This window comes from Pelophylax lessonae (assembly GCF_965119305.1).
Source record: "Pelophylax lessonae genome assembly, chromosome: 2".
NCBI classification, from domain to species: Eukaryota; Metazoa; Chordata; class Amphibia; order Anura; family Ranidae; genus Pelophylax; species Pelophylax lessonae.
In genome coordinates this window covers 133,458,582-133,480,272 of record NC_138769.1, presented here as the reverse complement: position 1 = coordinate 133,480,272, position 21,691 = coordinate 133,458,582, and the positions used below count along the sequence as shown (strand labels likewise).

The following is a 21,691-nucleotide window of genomic DNA, read 5'->3' as shown; positions in this document are numbered from 1 at the left end:
GTATGAAGGTGCAGGAATTGGGCTGATCTGAGGTGTGATAGTGCAGGAATTGGGGTGATCTGAGGTGTGAAGGTGCAGGAATTGGGGTGATCTGAGGTGTGAAGGTGCAGAATTGGGCTGATCTGAGGTGTGATAGTGCAGGAATTGGGGTCATCTGAGGTGTAAAGGTGCAGGAATTGGGGTGATCTGAGGTGTGAAGGTGCAGAATTGGGCTGATCTGAGGTGTGATAGTGCAGGAATTGGGGTGATCTGAGGTGGGAAGGTGCAGGAATTGCGGTGATCTGAGGTGTGAAGGTGCAAAGCTCACTTGATTTCTTACTATTATTCACGCGGTTTAGAGCAGTTACTTTATTTGAAGTTGACAGTTTTTTATGTATCTGGCATTCCCAATTTCTTTGAAAACGTTTTTTGGCACACTGTGCCCAAAAAGGTTGTCTACCCCTTGATTAGAGTAACCCTCATCTCGTGCTGCTTCATACTATTTTTAGGACTCAACCATCAAAACAGGATTTAAAGTAAGCCAAAAAAACAGCATCATATGGCAGCTCTGATCTAAATTGGACCCAGTCTGTCAGATTAAACTAAAAAAGGTACCGTAATCGAATCCACACATCCTGGAACATTAAATCCTGTCATCAACCATCCCGACGAACGCCACGCCCCCCCCGCCCCCAGTCACGCCCCCCCCCCCTGCGGGCTGCTCAGTCCAAAATGCCCCGGCCTATTTTTTGTCCCAGTCAGGGCCTGCTCTACATCCATGCTGCCGAAATCCTCATCCTTCTCCTCCTCTGCCTCCCCTTTTTCCTGTGTGTTTTGTGGCCCGGCAAGAATGATATCTGCATAAAGGGGGCCATATGAGGAAAGAAAGGCCTCCTCATCCTGCTGCTGTTCTGCCTCAAGTGCCCTGTCCATGATTCCACGCAGTGTGTGCTCCAGCAGGTAGACTAGCGGGATAGTGTCACTGATACATGCATCGTCCCGGCTCACCATCCTTGTGGCCTCCTTAAATGGTGACCGGACGATGCATGCATCCTTAATCAAAAGCCACTGGCGTGGCAAAAAAAAAGCCAAGCTCCCCTGACCCTGTTTTTGTGCCATACTTGCACAGGTAATGATTGATGGCCCTCTGCTGCATGTGCAGCCACTGCGGCATTGCCAACGTTGAGTTCCACCTGGTGAGCACGTCACAAATGAGGCGGTTGGTGGGCAGGTTGAATTTCCATTGAATGTCAGATAAGCGAGCACTAGCATTGAATGAACGGCGGAAATGGTCACAGACCTTTCTGGCCTGCCTCAGGAGATCTTGGAAGCCCGGGTATCTGCTCAAGAAATGCTGCACCACCAGATTCAGAACATGTGCCAAGCAAGGAACATGTGTTAAGTGTCCCTGTCGGAGGGCGGAGAGAAGGTTGGTGCCATTGTCGCATACAATCATTCCTGGCTCAAGCTGTTGTGTTGTCAACAATCTCTGAGCCTGCCCCTGCAGAGCTGTCAGAATCTCTGCCCCGGTGTGACTCCTATCCCCTAGACAGACCAACTGAAGCACATCATGGCATCTTTTTGCCTGACTGCTTGCGTAGCCCCTTGAAGGCTTAGGGAGCACTGCTGCTTCAGAGGACAATTGAGCAGAAGAGGACATAGAGGAGGAGGAGGTGGTGGAGTGGCCAGATGTGGCAGAACCAGCAGCAGCTTTTTGGAGGCGTGGTGGCAAAACAAGCTTAAACACCGAACACTGTCCTGCATCCTTCCCAGATGCCAGCAGAGTTACCCAGTGTGCCGTGAAAGAAATGTAACATCCCTGTCCATGCCTGCTGGACCAAGAGTCAGCAGTAATGTGCACCTTCCTGCTGACCGCTTTGTCCAACGATGCCAAAGCACTACCTTCCACATGATGGTAGAGAGCCGGAATGGCCTTATGCGAAAAGAAATGCTTTTTTGGGACCTGCCACTGCACAATTCCACAAATTTGCGAAAGGGAGCCAAGTCTACCAGATGAAAAGGCAGCAACTGTAATGTTAGCAATTTGGCCAAGCTAGCATTAAGACGCTGAGCATGTGGATGGCTGGGACACTTTCTTTCTACAGTTCAAAAACTGGGGTAGTGAAATTTGCCTGGTGCTCAAATCAAGCGGTGGTGTACTGGTAGCAGATTGGGTGCAAGTCTCTGTGCCACTCATTGCTATACCATCATCCCTCTCAATGCTGGTATTTGAGAAGGCATGAGGTATAGTAGGGTTAGAGATCACAGATGAGGAGCAAGGTGATGTATGCTTGTTTTGATCTGGTGCCTCTTTCAGGTGCTGTTGCCAATGGACTGCATGGCAGGTTGTCATTTGCCTTGTCAAGCATGTGGTGCCCAAGTGGCTGGGGTTCTTGCTACGCTTGATCTGCTTTAGACAGATGTTGCAAACAGCAACACTGCGGTCTACTGCACAGATGCTGAAAAAAGCCCACACTAATGAATTTTTTGGAGTCTGCGGGGATTTTGCAGCATCCTGCACCTGTGGAGCTCTGTGCTGTGACGCAATAGGTTGGCTACTGCTATGGCGTCCCCCTCGAGCACATCCTGCCTCGTTGGAGTTGTGCGTCCTCCTCACCCTCCCCCTCCTCCTGCTCCTCCTGCTCCTCCTCCTCTATCCTGTCAGGCACCCAAGTACAGTCAGTGACCTCATCATCCCCTCCTCCCTCGTCACTGGAGCAAACTTGGCAATATGCTTCAACTGTGGCAACATGACTGCTGGTTTCTTGTCCGTCATTGTCACCCCCTCTCTCTAGGCTCACGTTATTCCCTTCATCAACCTGGGAACCAACATCACAGCATTCAAATTGCTGCGCATCCTCCAGCAGCATGTCACTGACACTATGATCGAATAGTTCAGGTGACTCCTCCGTGCATGATGGTGGGGGAATCAAAGGAGTAGCTGTGGAGAAGGAGCCTGTGGAACGGCCACTTTGGCAGCTGCGGTGGAAGGCAAACTACTGCGAGCATGGGTGTCAGAGGACGAGGAGGATAAGGACGGCTTATTGATCCACTCCACCAACTCTTCCACATCTTAGAATAGGCTGAATAGCATTGCAGCACCAGAAATAAAGGGTGTGCGTGCCCCGCCTGCAAAGGATGCACTATGTCGACTGTGACCAACTCTTTTCACAATGGACACAGAGGCTGCTTGCCCACTTTTCGTGGTCTGTGAGCGTCTACCTCTCCTTGTCAGCCTTTCGGACATGATGTTGATACAGATAAATATAGGGTATACGCAACTGACCAATAGATACTCAATGACCTGACATGATGTAATCTATAGACCTATAGAGGATCTGTGCTGCTTATAGGATATACTCAAGTGACCGATGAACAATACTCTGACTGATATCTGAAGTGATCTATAATCCTATAGGTCTGTGATCCTTATAGAATTTTCCACAACTGACGGTTGAACAATACTCTGACTGATATCTGAAGTGATCTATAATCCTATAGGTCTGTGATGATTATAGAATTTTCCACAACTGACCGATGAACAATACTCTGACTGATATCTGAAGTGATCTATAGTCCTATAGGTGACAGGTCTGTGATGCTTATAGAATTTTCCACAACTGACAGTACTCTGATTGATATCTGAAGTAGATCTATAATCCGATAGGTCTGTGATCCTTATAGAATTTTCCACAACGTACTGATGAACAATACTCTGACTGATACCTGAAGTGATCTATAACCCTATAGGCAGTGGTGGGATTCAAAAATTTTAGACTTTCCCAGCAGAATGACCAGCGTGCCCCCTTTCAATGCACAGTGACCAGCGTGCCCCCTTTCAATGCACAGTGACCAGCGTGCTCCCTTTCAATGCACAGTGAACAGCGTGCCCCCTTTCAATGCACAATGACCAGCAAGCCCCCTTTCAATGCACAGTGACCAGCGTGCCCCCTTTCAATGTACAGTGACCAGCATGCCCCCTTTCAATGCACAGTGACCAGCGTGCCCCCTTTCAATGCACAATGACCAGCGTGCCCCCTTTCAATGCACAGCGACCAGCGTGCCCCCTTTCAATGCACAATGACCAGCAAGCCCCCTTTCAATGCACAGTGACCAGCGTGCCCCCTTTCAATGTACAGTGACCAGCGTGCCCCCTTTCAATGCACAGTGACCAGCGTGCCCCCTTTCAATGCACAATGACCAGCGTGCCCCCTTTCAATGCACAGTGACCAGCGTGCCCCCTTTCAATGCACAATGACCAGCAAGCCCCCTTTCAATGCACAGTGACCAGCGTGCCCCCTTTCAAAGTACAGTGACCAGCGTGCCCCCTTTCAATGCACAGTGACCAGCGTGCCCCCTTTCAATGCAGAGAGACCAGCGTGCCCCCTTTAAATGCACAGTGACCAGCGTGCCCCCTTTAAATGCACAGTGACCAGCGTGCCCCCCTTTCAATGCACAGTGACCAGCATGCCCCCCTTTTAATGCACAGTGACCAGCGTGGCCCCCTTTCAATGCACAGTGACCAGCATGCCCCCCTTTAAATGCACAGTGACCAGCGCTGCATCCCCCCTTTCAATGCAGAGAGACCAGCGTGCCCCCTTTCAATGCACAGTGACCAGCGCTGCGTGCCCCCCTTTCAATGCACAGTGACCAGCGCTGCGTGCCCCCCTTTCAATGCACAGTGACCAGCAAGCCCCCTTTCAATGCACAGTGACCAGCGTGCCCCCTTTCAATGTACAGTGACCAGCGTGCCCCCTTTCAATGCACAGTGACCAGCGTGCCCCCTTTCAATGCACAATGACCAGCGTGCCCCCTTTCAATGCACAGTGACCAGCGTGCCCCCTTTCAATGCACAATGACCAGCAAGCCCCCTTTCAATGCACAGTGACCAGCGTGCCCCCTTTCAATGTACAGTGACCAGCGTGCCCCCTTTCAATGCACAGTGACCAGCGTGCCCCCTTTCAATGCAGAGAGACCAGCGTGCCCCCTTTAAATGCACAGTGACCAGCGTGCCCCCTTTAAATGCACAGTGACCAGCGTGCCCCCCTTTCAATGCACAGTGACCAGCATGCCCCCCTTTCAATGCACAGTGACCAGCGTGGCCCCCTTTCAATGCACAGTGACCAGCATGCCCCCCTTTCAATGCACAGTGACCAGAGCTGCATCCCCCCTTTCAATGCAGAGAGACCAGCGTGCCCCCTTTCAATGCACAGTGACCAGCGCTGCGTGCCCCCCTTTCAATGCACAGTGACCAGCAAGCCCCCTTTCAATGCACAGTGACCAGCGTGCCCCTTTTCAATGTACAGTGACCAGCGTGCCCCCAATCATTGCAGAGTGCCACAGCATTGCCCCCAATCATTGCAGAGTGCCAGCCACAGCATTGCCCCCAATCATTGCAGAGTGCCAGCCACAGCATTGCCCTTAATGATTGCAGAGTGCCAGCCACAGCATTGCCCCTAATGATTGCAGAGTGCCAGCCACAGCATTGTCCCTAATGATTGCAGAGTGCCAGCCACAGCATTTCCCCTAATGATTGCAGAGTGCCAGCCACAGCATTGCCCCCAATGATTGCAGAGTGCCAGCCACAGCATTGCCCCCAATGATTGCAGAGTGCCAGCCACAGCATTGCCCCTAATGATTGCAGAGTGCCAGCCACAGCATTGCCCCTAATGATTGCAGAGTGCCAGCCACAGCATTGCCCCCAATGATTGCAGAGTGCCAGCCACAGCATTGCCCCCAATGATTGCAGAGTGCCAGCCACAGCATTGCCCCTAATGATTGCAGAGTGCCAGCCACAGCATTGCCCCTAATGATTGCAGAGTGTCAGCCACAGCATTGCCCCTAATGATTGCAGAGTGCCAGCCACAGCATTGCCCCCAATGATTGCAGAGTGCCAGCCACAGAATTGCCCCTAATGATTGCAGAGTGCCAGCCACAGCATTGCCCCTAATGATTGCAGAGTGTCAGCCACAGCATTGCCCCTAATGATTGCAGAGTGCCAGCCACAGCATTGCCCCCAATGATTGCAGAGTGCCAGCCACAGCATTGCCCCCAATGATTGCAGAGTGCCAGCCACAGCATTGCCCCTAATGATTGCAGAGTGCCAGCCACAGCATTGCCCCCAATGCCCAATGATTGCAGAGTGCCAGCCACAGCATTGCCCCCAATGATGGCAGAGTGCTAACCACAGCATTTCCCTCAATGATTGCAGAGTGCCAGCCACAGCATTGCCCCCAATGATTGCAGAGTGCCAGCCACAGCATTGCCCCCAATGATTGCAGAGTGCCAGCCACAGCATTGCCCCCAATGATTGCAGAGTGCCAGCCACAGCATTGCCCCCCAATGATTGCAGAGTGCCAGCCACAGCATTGCCCCCCAATGATTGCAGAGTGCCAGCCACAGTATTGCCCCCAATGATTGCAGAGTGCCAGCCACAGCATTGCCCCCAATGATTGCAGAGTGCCAGCCACAGCATTGCCCCCAATGATTGCAGAGTGCCAGCCACAGCATTGCCCCCCAATGATTGCAGAGTGCCAGCCACAGCATTGCCCCCAATCATTGCAGAGTGACAGCGATCCCCCCGCGAGACCCATGCACTCACCTCACGGACGGTCTCGCAGTTTCTCTTCAGTCCCCGACTCCCCACGTCTCCGAGTCCTCAGTCCTCCCGCTGCGCCTCCTCCTCGTCCAGTGGCACGGTGTTTGCCTTTCGGCCAATCAGGAAGCTGGAGGACGCGCTCCCTGATTGGCCAGGAGGAGGATCCGTGTGACAATAGCGAATTCTCATTCGCCACGTCTGCGGCTGCGCGGTCTGAGCACGGGACATTCAATTGTACTGCGCGTCCTTAGACGCGCAGAGGGATTCAGCCGGTTCTGCGAACTTGCAGAAAGTTAGTAACCGGTTCTATGGAACCGGTGCGAACCGGCTGAATCCCACCACTGCCTATAGGTATGAGATGCTAATAGAATTTTCCACTACAGACCAATGAACAATACTCTGACTGATATCTGAAGTGATCTATAATCCTATAGGTCTGTGATGCTTATAGAATTGTCCACTACTGACCAATGAACAATACTCTGGCTGATATCTGAAGTAGATCTATAATCCTATAGGTCTGTGATGCTTATAGAATTTTCCACAACTGACCGATGAACAATACTCTGACTGATATCTGAAGTAGATCTATAATCCTATAGGTCTGTGATGCTTATAGAATTTTCCACAACTAACCAATGAACAATACTCTGACTGATATCTGAAGTGATCTATAATCCTATAGGTCTTTGATGCTTATAGAATTTTCTACTACTGACCAATGAACAATACTCTGACTGATATCTGAATTAGATCTATAATCCTATAAGTCTGTAAAGCTTATAGAATTTTCCACAACTGACCGATGAACTAAATACTCTGACTGATATCTGAAGTGATCTATAATCCTATAGGTCTGTGATGATTATAGAATTTTCCACAATTGACCGATGAACAATACTCTGACCAGTGGCGGCCGGCCCATAGGGGGCGCAGGGGCGCCGCCCCCCCCCCCCCAAAAAAAGAAAAAGAAAAAAAAAAGATTTAAAAAAAAAAAAAAAAAAAAAAAATTTTTGCCCACAAGGGGCGCCCGTCTCATTGGTGCCTATGGGGGTGGGGTTTTCCACCCGCAGAGGCGCCGATAGACGGCCTTCTGGGGCGTAACTGTAGCGCAGAGCTCTGCGCTCCACCACCCCTCTTTCGGCGTCCGCCGCATTGGTGCCGATGGGGGGTGGGGTTTTCCACCAGCAGAGGCGCCAATTGGCGGCCTTCTGGGGCGTAACTGTAGCGCAGAAAAATGCGCTACACCACCCCCCTTTGTGATGTCTTGGATCATGATTGGTCCAGACTCCAGCCTGGACCAATCATGATTCAGGACATCCATGGTGACCTCGTTGGGGGCGGTGCCGGTGCGTGCATCAGTCACTCACCGTCACCGCCCGGTCACTTTCCCGCCGCAGCCCGCGAAGAAGAGGAGTCGCGAGGAGGGGAGAAGCCGCCGCCAGGAGCCGAGCAGAAGAGGACGGACATCAGAGTCGCGAGGAGGGGAGAAGCCGCCGCCGGGAGCCGAGCCGTCACCAGGTAAGTGCCTATTCCATCACCTGTGCCATGCCTGTGCCATGCCTATTCCACCACCTGCGCCATGCCTGTGCCATGCCTATTCCACCACCTGCGCCATGCCTGTGCCATGCCTATTCCACCACCTGCGCCATGCCTGTGCCATGCCTATTCCACCACCTGCGCCATGCCTGTGCCATCTGTGCCATGCCTATTCCACCACCTGTGCCATGCCTGTACCATCTGTGCCATGCCTATTCCACCACCTGTGCCATGCCTGTGCCATGCCCATTCCACCACCAGCGCCATGCCTGTGCCATGCCTATTCCACCACCTGCGCCATGCCTGTGCCATGCCCATTCCACCACCAGCGCCATGCCTGTGCCATGCCTATTCCACCACCTGCGCCATGCCTGTGCTATGCCTATTCCACCACCTGCGCCATGCCTGTACCATCTGTGCCATGCCTATTCCACCACCTGTGCCATGACCTTACCATCACCTGTGCCATGACCTTACCATCACCTGTGCCATGCCTGTACCATCTGTGCCATGCCCATTCCACCACCAGCGCCATGCCTGTGCCATGCCTATTCTACCACCTGCGCCATGCCTGTGCCATGCCTATTCCACCACCTGCGCCATGCCTGTACCATCTGTGCCATGCCTATTCCACCACCTGTGCCATGACCTTACCACCGCCTGTGCCATGACCTTACCATCACCTGTGACATGCCTGTACCATCTGTGCCATGCCTATTCCACCACCTGCGCCATGCCTGTGCCATGACCATTCCACCACCAGCGCCATGCCTGTGCCATGCCTATTCCACCACCTGTGCCATGCCTATTCCACCACCTGCGCCATGCCTGTACCATCTGTGCCATGCCTATTCCACCACCTGTGCCATGACCTTACCATCACCTGTGCCATGACCTTACCATCACCTGTGCCATGCCTGTACCATCTGTGCCATGCCTATTCCACCACCTGCGCCATGCCTGTGCCATGCCTATTCCACCACCTGCGCCATGCCTGTGCCATGCCTATTCCACCACCTGTGCCATGCCTGTACCATCTGTGCCATGCCTATTCCACCACCTGTGCCATGACCTTACCACCACCTGTGCCATGACCTTACCATCACCTGTGCCATGACCTTACCATCACCTGTGCCATGCCTGTACCATCTGTGCCATGCCTATTCCACCACCTGTGCCATGCCTGTACCATCTGTGCCATGCCTATTCCACCACCTGCGCCATGCCTGTGCCATGCCCATTCCACCACCAGCGCCATGCCTGTGTCATGCCTATTCCACCACCTGCGCCATGCCTGTGCCATGCCTATTCCACCACCTGCGCCATGCCTGTACCATCTGTGCCATGCCTATTCCACCACCTGTGCCATGACCTTACCATCACCTGTGCCAGACCTTACCATCACCTGTGCCATGCCTGTACCATCTGTGCCATGCCTATTCCACCACCTGCGCCATGCCTGTGCCATGCCTATTCCACCACCTGCGCCATGCCTGTGCCATGCCTATTCCACCACCTGCGCCATGCTTGTGCCATGCCTATTCCACCACCTGCGCCATGCCTGTACCATCTGTGCCATGCCTATTCCACCACCTGTGCCATGACCTTACCATCACCTGTGCCATGACCTTACCATCACCTGTGCCATGCCTGTACCATCTGTGCCATGCCTATTCCACCACCTGCGCCATGCCTGTGCCATGCCTATTCCACCACCTGCGCCATGCCTGTGCCATGCCTATTCCACCACCTGCGCCATGCCTGTACCATCTGTGCCATGCCTATTCCACCACCTGTGCCATGACCTTACCACCACCTGTGCCATGACCTTACCATCACCTGTGCCATGCCTGTACCATCTGTGCCATGCCTATTTCACCACCTGTGCCATGCCTGTACCATCTGTGCCATGCCTATTCCACCACCTGCGCCATGCCTGTGCCATGCCCATTCAACCACCAGCGCCATGCCTGTGCCATGCCTATTCCACCACCTGCGCCATGCCTGTGCCATGCCTATTCCACCACCTGCGCCATGCCTGTACCATCTGTGCCATGCCTATTCCACCACCTGTGCCATGACCTTACCATCACCTGTGCCATGACCTTACCATCACCTGTGCCATGCCTGTACCATCTGTGCCATGCCTATTCCACCACCTGCGCCATGCCTGTGCCATGCCTATTCCACCGCCTGCGCCATGCCTGTGCCATGCCTATTCCACCACCTGCGCCATGCCTGTGCCATGCCCATTCCACCACCAGCGCCATGCCTGTGTCATGCCTATTCCACCACCTGCGCCATGCCTGTGCCATGCCTATTCCACCACCTGCGCCATGCCTGTACCATCTGTGCCATGCCTATTCCACCACCTGTGCCATGACCTTACCATCACCTGTGCCAGACCTTACCATCACCTGTGCCATGCCTGTACCATCTGTGCCATGCCTATTCCACCACCTGCGCCATGCCTGTGCCATGCCTATTCCACCACCTGCGCCATGCCTGTGCCATGCCTATTCCACCACCTGCGCCATGCTTGTGCCATGCCTATTCCACCACCTGCGCCATGCCTGTACCATCTGTGCCATGCCTATTCCACCACCTGTGCCATGACCTTACCATCACCTGTGCCATGACCTTACCATCACCTGTGCCATGCCTGTACCATCTGTGCCATGCCTATTCCACCACCTGCGCCATGCCTGTGCCATGCCTATTCCACCACCTGCGCCATGCCTGTGCCATGCCTATTCCACCACCTGCGCCATGCCTGTACCATCTGTGCCATGCCTATTCCACCACCTGTGCCATGACCTTACCACCACCTGTGCCATGACCTTACCATCACCTGTGCCATGCCTGTACCATCTGTGCCATGCCTATTTCACCACCTGTGCCATGCCTGTACCATCTGTGCCATGCCTATTCCACCACCTGCGCCATGCCTGTGCCATGCCCATTCAACCACCAGCGCCATGCCTGTGCCATGCCTATTCCACCACCTGCGCCATGCCTGTGCCATGCCTATTCCACCACCTGCGCCATGCCTGTACCATCTGTGCCATGCCTATTCCACCACCTGTGCCATGACCTTACCATCACCTGTGCCATGACCTTACCATCACCTGTGCCATGCCTGTACCATCTGTGCCATGCCTATTCCACCACCTGCGCCATGCCTGTGCCATGCCTATTCCACCGCCTGCGCCATGCCTGTGCCATGCCTATTCCACCACCTGCGCCATGCCTGTGCCATGCCTATTCCACCACCTGCGCCATGCCTGTACCATCTGTGCCATGCCTATTCCACCACCTGTGCTATGACCTTACCACCACCTGTGCCATGACCTTACCATCACCTGTGCCATGACCTTACCATCACCTGTGCCATGCCTGTACCATCTGTGCCATGCCTATTCCACCACCTGTGCCATGCCTGTACCATCTGTGCCATGCCTATTCCACCACCTGTGCCATGCCTGTGCCATGCCCATTCCACCACCAGCGCCATGCCTGTGCCATGCCTATTCCACCACCTGCGCCATGCCTGTGCCATGCCTATTCCACCACCTGCGCCATGCCTGTACCATCTGTGCCATGCCTATTCCACCACCTGTGCCATGACCTTACCATCACCTGTGCCATGACCTTACCATCACCTGTGCCATGCCTGTACCATCTGTGCCATGCCTATTCCACCACCTGCGCCATGCCTGTGCCATGCCTATTCCACCACCTGTGCCATGCCTGTGCCATGCCTATTCCACCACCTGCGCCATGCCTGTACCATCTGTGCCATGCCTATTCCACCACCTGTGCCATGACCTTACCACCACCTGTGCCATGACCTTACCATCACCTGTGCCATGACCTTACCATCACCTGTGCCATGCCTGTACCATCTGTGCCATGCCTATTCCACCACCTGTGCCATGCCTGTACTATCTGTGCCATGCCTATTCCACCACCTGCGCCATGCCTGTGCCATGCCCATTCCACCACCAGCGCCATGCCTGTGCCATGCCTATTCCACCACCTGCGCCATGCCTGTGCCATGCCTATTCCACCACCTGTGCCATGACCTTACCATCACCTGTGCCATGCCTGTACCATCTGTGCCATGCCTATTCCACCACCTGCGCCATGCCTGTGCCATGCCTATTCCACCACCTGCGCCATGCCTGTGCCATGCCTATTCCACCACCTGTGCCATGCCTGTACCATCTGTGCCATGCCTATTCCACCACCTGTGCCATGACCTTACCACCACCTGTGCCATGACCTTACCATCACCTGTGCCATGACCTTACCATCACCTGTGCCATGCCTGTACCATCTGTGCCATGCCTATTCCACCACCTGTGCCATGCCTGTACCATCTGTGCCATGCCTATTCCACCACCTGCGCCATGCCTGTGCCATGCCCATTCCACCACCAGCGCCATGCCTGTGCCATGCCTATTCCACCACCTGCGCCATGCCTGTGCCATGCCTATTCCACCACCTGTGCCATGACCTTACCATCACCTGTGCCATGCCTATTCCATCACCTGTGCCATGCCTGTACCATCTGTGCCATGCCTATTCCATCACCTGCGCCATGCCTGTACCATCTGCGCCATGCCTATTCCACCACCTGTGCCATGCCTGTACCATCTGTGCCATGCCTATTCCACCACCTGCGCCATGCCTGTGCCATGCCTATTCCACCACCTGCGCCATGCCTGTACCATCTGTGCCATGCCTATTCCATCACCTGTGCCAAGCCTGTGCCATGCCTATTCCACCACCTGTGCCATGCCTGTACCATCTGTGCCATGCCTATTCCACCACCTGCGCCATGCCTGTGCCATGCCTATTCCACCACCTGCGCCATGCCTGTACCATCTGTGCCATGCCTATTACATCACCTGTGCCATGCCTGTGCCATGCCTATTCCACCACCTGCGCCATGCCTGTACCATCTGTGCCATGCCTATTCCACCACCTGTGCCATGACCTTACCATCACCTGTGCCATGACCTTACCATCACCTGTACCATGCCTGTACCATCTGTGCCATGCCTATTCCATCACCTGCGCCATGCCTGTACCATCTGCGGCATGCCTATTCCATCACCTGTGCCATGCCTATTCCATCACCTGTGCCATGCCTATTCAATCACCTGCGCCATGCCTGTACCATCTGTGCCATGCCTATTCCACCACCTGTGCCATGACCTTACCATCACCTGTGCCATGCCTATTCCATCACCTGTGCCATGCCTGTAACATCTGTGCCATGCCTATTCCATCACCTGCGCCATGCCTGTACCATCTGCGGCATGCCTATTCCACCACCTGTGCCATGCCTGTACCATCTGTGCCATGCCTATTCCACCACCTGCGCCATGCCTGTGCCATGCCTATTCCACCACCTGCGCCATGCCTGTACCATCTGTGCCATGCCTATTCCATCACCTGTGCCATGCCTATTCCACCACCTGCGCCATGGCTGTACAGTCTTTGCCATGCCTATTCCATCACCTGTGCCATGCCTATTCCACCACCTGCGCCATGCCTGTACCATCTGTGCCATGCCTATTCCACCACCTGTGCCATGCCTGTACCATCTGTGCCATGCCTATTCCACCACCTGCGCCATGCCTATTCCACCACCTGTGCCATGGCCTTACCATCACCTGTGCCATGCCTATTCCATCACCTGCCCCATGCCTGTACCATCTGTGCCATGCCTATTCCACCACCTGTGCCATGACCTTACCATCACCTGTGCCATGCCTGTACCATCTGTGCCATGCCTATTCCACCACCTGCGCCATGCCTATTCCACCACCTGTGCCATGACCTTACCATCACCTGTGCCATGCCTATTCCATCACCTGCGCCATGCCTGTACCATCTGTGCCATGCCTATTCCACCACCTGTGCCATGACCTTACCATCACCTGTGCCATGCCTATTCCATCACCTGTGCCATGCCTATTCCACCACCTGTGCCATGACCTTACCATCACCTGTGCCATGCCTATTCCATCACCTGTGCCATGCCTATTCCATCACCTGCGCCATGCCTGTACCATCTGTGCCATGCCAATTCCACCACCTGTGCCATGACCTTACCATCACCTGTGCCATGCCTATTCCATCACCTGTGCCATGCCTGTACCATCTGTTCCATGCCTATTCCATCACCTGCGCCATGCCTGTACCATCTGTGCCATGCCTATTCCACCACCTGTGCCATGACCTTACCATCACCTGTGCCATGCCTATTCCATCACCTGTGCCATGCCTGTACCATCTGTTCCATGCCTATTCCATCACCTGCGCCATGCCTGTACCATCTGTGCCATGCCTATTCCACCACCTGTGCCATGCCTGTACCATCTGTGCCATGCCTATTCCATCACCTGTGCCATGCCTATACCATCTGTGCCATGCCTATTCCACCACCTGCGCCATGCCTGTGCCATGCCTATTCCACCACCTGCGCCATGCCTGTACCATCTGTGCCATGCCTATTCCACCACCTGTGCCATGCCTGTACCATCTGTGCCATGCCTATTCCATCACCTGCGCCATGCCTATACCATCTGTGCCATGCCTATTCCATCACCTGTGCCATGCCTGTACCATCTGTGCCCTGCCTGTACCATCACCTGTGCCATGCCTGTACCATCACCTGTGCCATGCCTGTACCATCTGTGCCATGCCTATTCCATCACCTGTGCCATGCCTATACCATCTGTGCCATGCCTATTCCATCACCTGTGCCATGCCTGTACCATCACCTGTGCAATGCCTGTACCATCACCTGTGCAATGCCTATTTCATCACCTGTGCCATGCCTGTACCATCACCTGTGCCATGCCTGTACCATCTGTGCCATGCCTATTCCATCACCTGTGCCATGCCTATACCATCTGTGCCATGCCTATTCCATCACCTGTGCCATGCCTGTACCATCACCTGTGCAATGCCTATTCCATCACCTGCGCCATGCCTATACCATCACCTGCGCCATGCCTATACCATCACCTGTGCCATGCCTATACCATCACCTGTGCCATGCCTATTCTACCACCTGTTCCATGCCTATACCATCTGTGCCATGCCTATTCCATCACCTGTGCCATGCCTGTACCATCTGTGCCATGCCTATACCATCACATGTGCCATGCCTGTACCATGACCTCAAAGTCATGCAATTTTTTTACCTCGTTTTTTGCCGCGAAGCAATACCTATTACATTTTTGTTTTTGCGCCCCCCCAAAAATTTTGAGCACCAGCGCCACTGACTCTGACTGATATCTGAAGTGAACTATAATCCTATAGGTCTGTGATGCTTATAGAATTTTCCACTACTGACTAGGGATGATCGAACGGTTCGGGTCGACCATCGGTTCGACCCGAACATTGGCTGTTCGAGGTTCGGCCGAATATAGAACTTTTTGCTGAAAAAGTTCGGAATTCGGCAACCAGAACCGACCAAAATGCAATGGTTCAGGAAATGGGCTTTAAAAGCCCGTGATTGGACCAGAACCATCAGTAAAAGCCAATTGAGGGGGCAGGAGAATGCTAGGAATGTGATTGGAGTGACTAGGGGGTCCATAGGCCAATCATTAGTGAATACGCCCCCCAGTATATAAGATAGCCCCTGCCAAATTCCTAGCATTGTTATACAGGGACATGGAAGAGAGTGGAAGCAGTCCTGTGATTTCGCTACAAAGTGTCATTTAGCATTTTTTAGTGTGAGGAAAGGGATATCTAGTGTAGTTAGGGTGCTATTTTCCACTATAGTTAGCTTTAATTATTCAGTTTCTGTAGGGAAAGTGTTAAGTGTAAGGGGACCGTAGTGTAGTGTAGGGTTAACTGACTGTGACTGCTATGGAAGGGTGACAAAACCCTTCCATATCAGGGTGACCGCTATAGAGAAAAGATCGTTTCTCTTGTGTCACTTTCAGAGCACTAATATGGCTCCGCTCCTGTCAGCATTCTTTTTGCTGCAGGCGTTGATAGTGCTTTTTTGAGGACATGTTTGGAGTCAGGCATGACATCTGAACATGTGTATAGGGGTATATATACATACACGCGTCTGTATATATACACCTGCACATATATAGGTGTGAAAGGAGCAGAACACTATACTTTTGCTAATGAAATAATTTGCACTAATATGGCTCCGCTCCTAACACACCTATATATGTGTAAGTGTAAAATACATATAAGTGTGTGTGTATATATACAGTATACCCCTATACAGAAGTTCAGATGTTTTGCCTACCTCCAAAGAACCCAAAAAAAATGCCTGCAAGAACAAACCTGGGCATTTTTTTTTGGCGCTGGCATTTTTTTGGGCATTTTTTTGGGTTCTTTGGAGGCAGGCAAAACATCTAAACTTCTGTATAGGGGTATATATATACACACACACTTATATGTATTTTACAGTTACACATATATAGGTGTAATAGGAGCGGAGCCACATTAGTGCAAATTATTTCATTAGCAAAAGTATAGTGTTCTGCTACTTTCACACCTATATATGTGTATGGGTATATATACATATAATTATGTGTGTATATATACCCCTACACAGAAGTTCTGATGTTTTGCCTGCCTCCAATGCTTATAGAATTTTCCACTATTGACCAATGAACAATACTCTGACTGATATCTGAAGTAGATCTATAATCCTATAGGTCTGTGATGCTTATAGAATGTTCCAGTACTGACCAATGAACAATACTTTGACTGATATCTGAAGTGAACTATAATCCTATAGGTCTGTGATGCTTATAGAATTTTCCACAACTGACTGATGAACAATACTCTGACTGATATCTGAAGTGATCTATAATCATATAGGTCTGTGATGCTTATAGAATTTTCCACATCTGACCAATGAACAATACACTGACTGATATCTGAAGTGATCTATAATCCTATAGGTCTGTGATGCATATAGAATTTTCCACAACTGACCAATGAACAATACTCTGACTGATATCTGAAGTAGATCTATAGGTCTGTGATGCTTATAGAATTTTCCACAACTAACCGATGAACAATACTCTGACTGATATCTGAAGTGATCTATAATCCTATAGGTCTTTGATGCTTATAGAATTTTCCACTACTGACCAATGAACAATACTCTGACTGATATGTGAATTAGATCTATAATCCTATAGGTCTGTGATGCTTATAGAATTTTCCACTACTGACCAATGAACAATACTTTGACTAATATCTAAAGTGATCTATAATCCTATAGGTCTGTGATGCTTATAGAATTTTCCACTACTGACCAATGAACAATACTCTGACTGATATCTGAAGTGATCTACAATCCTATAGGTCTGTGATGCTTATAGAATTTTCCACAACTGACCGATGAACAATACTCTGACTGATATCTGAAGTGATCTACAATCCTATAGGTCTGTGATGCTTATAGAATTTTCCACAACTGACCGATGAACAATACTCTGACTGATATCTGAACTGAACTATAATCCTATAGGTCTGTGATGCTTATAGAATTTTCCACTACTAACCAATGAACAATACTCTGACTTATATCTGAAGTAGATCTATAATCCTATAGGTCTGTGATGCTTATAGAATTTTCCACAACTGACCGATGAACAATACTCTGACTGATATCTGAAGTAGATCTATAATCCTATAGGTCTGTGATGCTTATAGAATTTTCCACTACTGACCAATGAACAATACTCTGACTGATATCTGAAGTGAACTATAATCCTATAGGTCTGTGATGCTTATAGAATTTTCCACTACTGACCAATGAACAATACTCTGACTGATATCTGAATTAGATCTATAATCCTATAGGTCTGTGATGCTTATAGAATTTTCCACTACTGACCAATGAACAATACTCTGATTGATATCTGAAGTGAACTATAATCCTATAGGTCTGTGATGCTTATAGAATTTTCCACTACTGACCAATGAACAATACTCTGACTGATATCTGAATTAGATCTATAATCCTATAGGTCTGTGATGCTTATAGAATTTTCCACTATTGACCAATGAACAATACTCTGACTGATATCTGAAGTAGATCTATAATCCTATAGGTATATGATGCTTATAGAATGTTCCAGTACTGACCAATGAACAATACTTTGACTGATATCTGAAGTGAACTATAATCCTATAGGTCTGTGATGCTTATAGAATTTTCCACTACTGACCAATGAACAATTCTCTGACTTATATCTGAAGTGATCTATAATCCTATAGGTCTGTGATGCTTATAGAATTTTCCACAACTGACCGATGAACAATACTCTGACTGATATCTGATGTAAAGGAAGAAATATCACCCTGCCTGAAACACGTACCTGACCCTCCCTACACTGCTAGGAACTAATCACTCACTGGCGCTGCACTGTCTGATATGATGTATAGAAAGAAATCTCTCCCTGCCTGACACACATACCTGGCCCTCCCTACACTGCTAGGAATGAATCACGCTCTGGAACTGCACTGTCTGATATGATGTATAGAAAGAAATCTCTCCCTGCCTGACACATGTTCCTGGCCCTCCCTGGACTGCTAGCAATGTCTCTGCACTGTCTGACAAACTCCAAAAAAACTACTCTCGCCCTGCCTCACACGCATGCCTCTCCCTGTCTCATCGCCCGCACAATGACACTACACGCTGCAGATACGCGAGCAGCCTTTATGTAGTGTGGGGCATGTACTTGGCCCCTGAGCCATGATTGGCTAAAGGCAGCCTGCCTTTAGTCCAATCATGGCAAAGATCATTTGATTGGCCAAAGCATGAAGTCAGGGTGCATGCTTTGGCCAATCACATAATGTGCTGCATGCACGGCGCGTGTGCAGTGCATTATGGGAGTCTCAAATTTCCCGCGAAGAATCACATTTGTTCGTCATTCAACGAACGATCGCACGACCGATGTTCGCGTTGAAGTTAGCTTCGTCTCGAACTCGAAGCTCATCCCTACTGGCTACATCTTGGCCAGCTTTTGACCATATAACCAGCTGTGCGAAAAGCCTGGAGTAGGAGTTTCTTCAGGATGGGTATAGAAGGAGGTGTAAAATACAGAATAGTGTTTCCTCCCATAGAAACAATAGTTATTTTTCCTAAACTGCATTTTTATGTGAGTCGCACCATTTTAAGGCAGGCTGACTGACGCGAGCTACACGCAGGACTTGCTGGCTCTGGGACAAATTTTCCCTGCCTCCTTGAAATAGGATGAAGTGATGAATTTGTATTTTCCTGCCTGAAGCCATCTATATACAGCGAATAGATTGTAATGATGCCATATATATATATATACCAAACAACCACCTTACTGGGTCCTTCTAAAAGAGGAGAAAATTGAAGTGCAGCTGCTAGTGTGGCAATCATGGCACCCCTAGAAGGTTTCGAGATTTGGATTTATCAATGTGGCAACCACGGTACCCTTAGTATACCCGGATATATAAAAGAAAGTTAGCTACTGTAATGAGCTTTTGATACGTCGAATACAAAAAGCACTGTTCTTGTGGCAACTGAGAGGCTGGACACTCAATCCGAATTAAATGTGCAAATAGATATACGTTGTGGACGCTATATATGAATATTGAGGGACTGATACCCTTTTATATGTCACTACAAACTGTCACCCCCTGAGTCTTTAAAAAGGAAATACCTGTCTGTTATGGTCTCTCTGGCCCTGAGGAAGCCTTGAGCGAAACGCGTCGGCTTGCTGGGGACCTACATTGACCGCATTCCACCTGAGACCTATCTTCCATCCTACACAGGCTCTTGGTTTTTTCCCCTTACGAGATGTATTTCTATATTTAAATGATTCTTACCAATCGATTTTAGAGCAACTGTGTGTATATGTCCTGTCTTTGTGAACATGCGCGTTACTGCCCATGTTTTTTATCTTTATTTTTTTAATATCAATAAAATGTAACTTGTTTGTTTTACAAAGTTGGTTTGTGTGTGATCCTTCTACTCCCACTGGCCCGCAAAGCCCCATCTTTCTCTATCTTTTTGTTTATCATATATCAGGGGTAAGGGCCTACCTACATGGTACCCTTTTTTCTGTGCATTTTTATGTGGTTCCACTGTAGTCACTAACCAGAAACCCACTCTGAGAAATCACATGCATCCATTAGTGCAGCATATGCATATAAAGAGAGGAAGGCAAATAAATGTCATTCAGTTAGGGATTAAATCTACTTTAAAGTGGAAGCAAACTCTTTTTTTTAGACTTGTACCTACAGGTAAGCCTATAAAAAGGCTTACCTGTAGGTACCGTGAATATCTCCTAAACCTTGACTGTTTAAGGAATATTCACAATGCATGCAGCTAGTGATGTCACCGGCTCATGCGCTCTGAATGGACGGCATACTTCTGCACGCATGTGACATCTTTGCGGTGCAGCCAATCAGATGGCCAGAGCATGAAAACCCCGGGTGAAGATGGAAGCCCTCCAACATTCTAAGGTACAGTAAGTATTTCATTATGTGCTATTATGTGATGCATGCTAGCACAACATGACTTTACCTTGCAGGGTTAAAAAAATAAAATAAATGGTGTGGTTTACTACCGCTTTAAGGCCTGTGAGTGGTTTGATTCGCTAAATGGTGTCATGACAAAGGGCACATGAATACATAAAACAAAGAGGAACACCAGCCTCCTGCATTCTATGGTATATTTTTTAATTTGTCGGAATATTTACAGTAGTGCAGCTTACTGAATAATGTGTTTTTTGTCTTTTCAGCCTGAAGCTACGAGCAAAGAGAAAGGCTGCGAGACCTGCTGATATTATGGCATTTTTCAAACAACCCGTAGCCCGAAGCAGAAACGCAATAAGAGCTGCTGATTACATGGGTGTCACCCTCCAACTTATTGCTGAGAACCTAAAATACATCTACCCAAGTCCTGTCAATGTTTCAGGTATCACACTAAAAAAAAATATATCAGAACTGTCCAGAAAATTAGAAATATACTTTTTGAAATTAGGAAGCACAAACTGCATACTGTATTATCCCAGATAGAAACACTTTGAAAACACATCAGATCTCAATGGGGAAAAATATCATGCTGGATATCTATACTGATATGGACTGGTAATGTGTTAGGAAGGAAAGGATGCCACTTCGTTTGATAGAAATGAAAATGATCAACCTACAGAGGCACCCGAAAATCAAAGTGAAAAACTGATGCAGCAGGCTAGTCCATTTTGCTGAAATTTTATTGCAACAACTCAAAAGTAGTTTGTATGACCCCCACGTGCTTGTATGCATGCATGACAACGTCAGGGGATGCTCCTAATGAGACAACGGATGGTGTCCTGGGGTATTTCCTCCCAGATCTGGAGCAGGTTATTACTGAGCTCCTGAACAGACTGAGGTACAACCTGGTGGCGTCAGATGGACTGAAACATAATGTCCCAGAGGTGTTGTAGTGGGTTTAGGTCAGGCGAGCGTGGGGGGCATTCAATAGTATCAATTCCTTCATCCTCCAGGAACTGGCTGCATACCCTTGCCACATGAGGCCTGGCATTGTCGTGC

The 21,691-nt window shown here is 50.0% G+C and overlaps 1 protein-coding gene across 1 annotated transcript in view; it reads left to right on the top strand.

Annotated features, from left to right (window-relative positions):
• LOC309546038 (myeloperoxidase-like) overlaps positions 1–21,691 on the top strand; it is a 165,557-nt gene that overhangs the window by 52,890 nt on the left and 90,976 nt on the right. Inside the window, exon 3 of the mRNA XM_082245517.1 lies at positions 20,899–21,074. Within this exon, the coding sequence (XP_082101643.1) occupies positions 20,899–21,074 (176 nt within the window). The remainder of the gene's footprint in view (positions 1–20,898; positions 21,075–21,691) is intronic.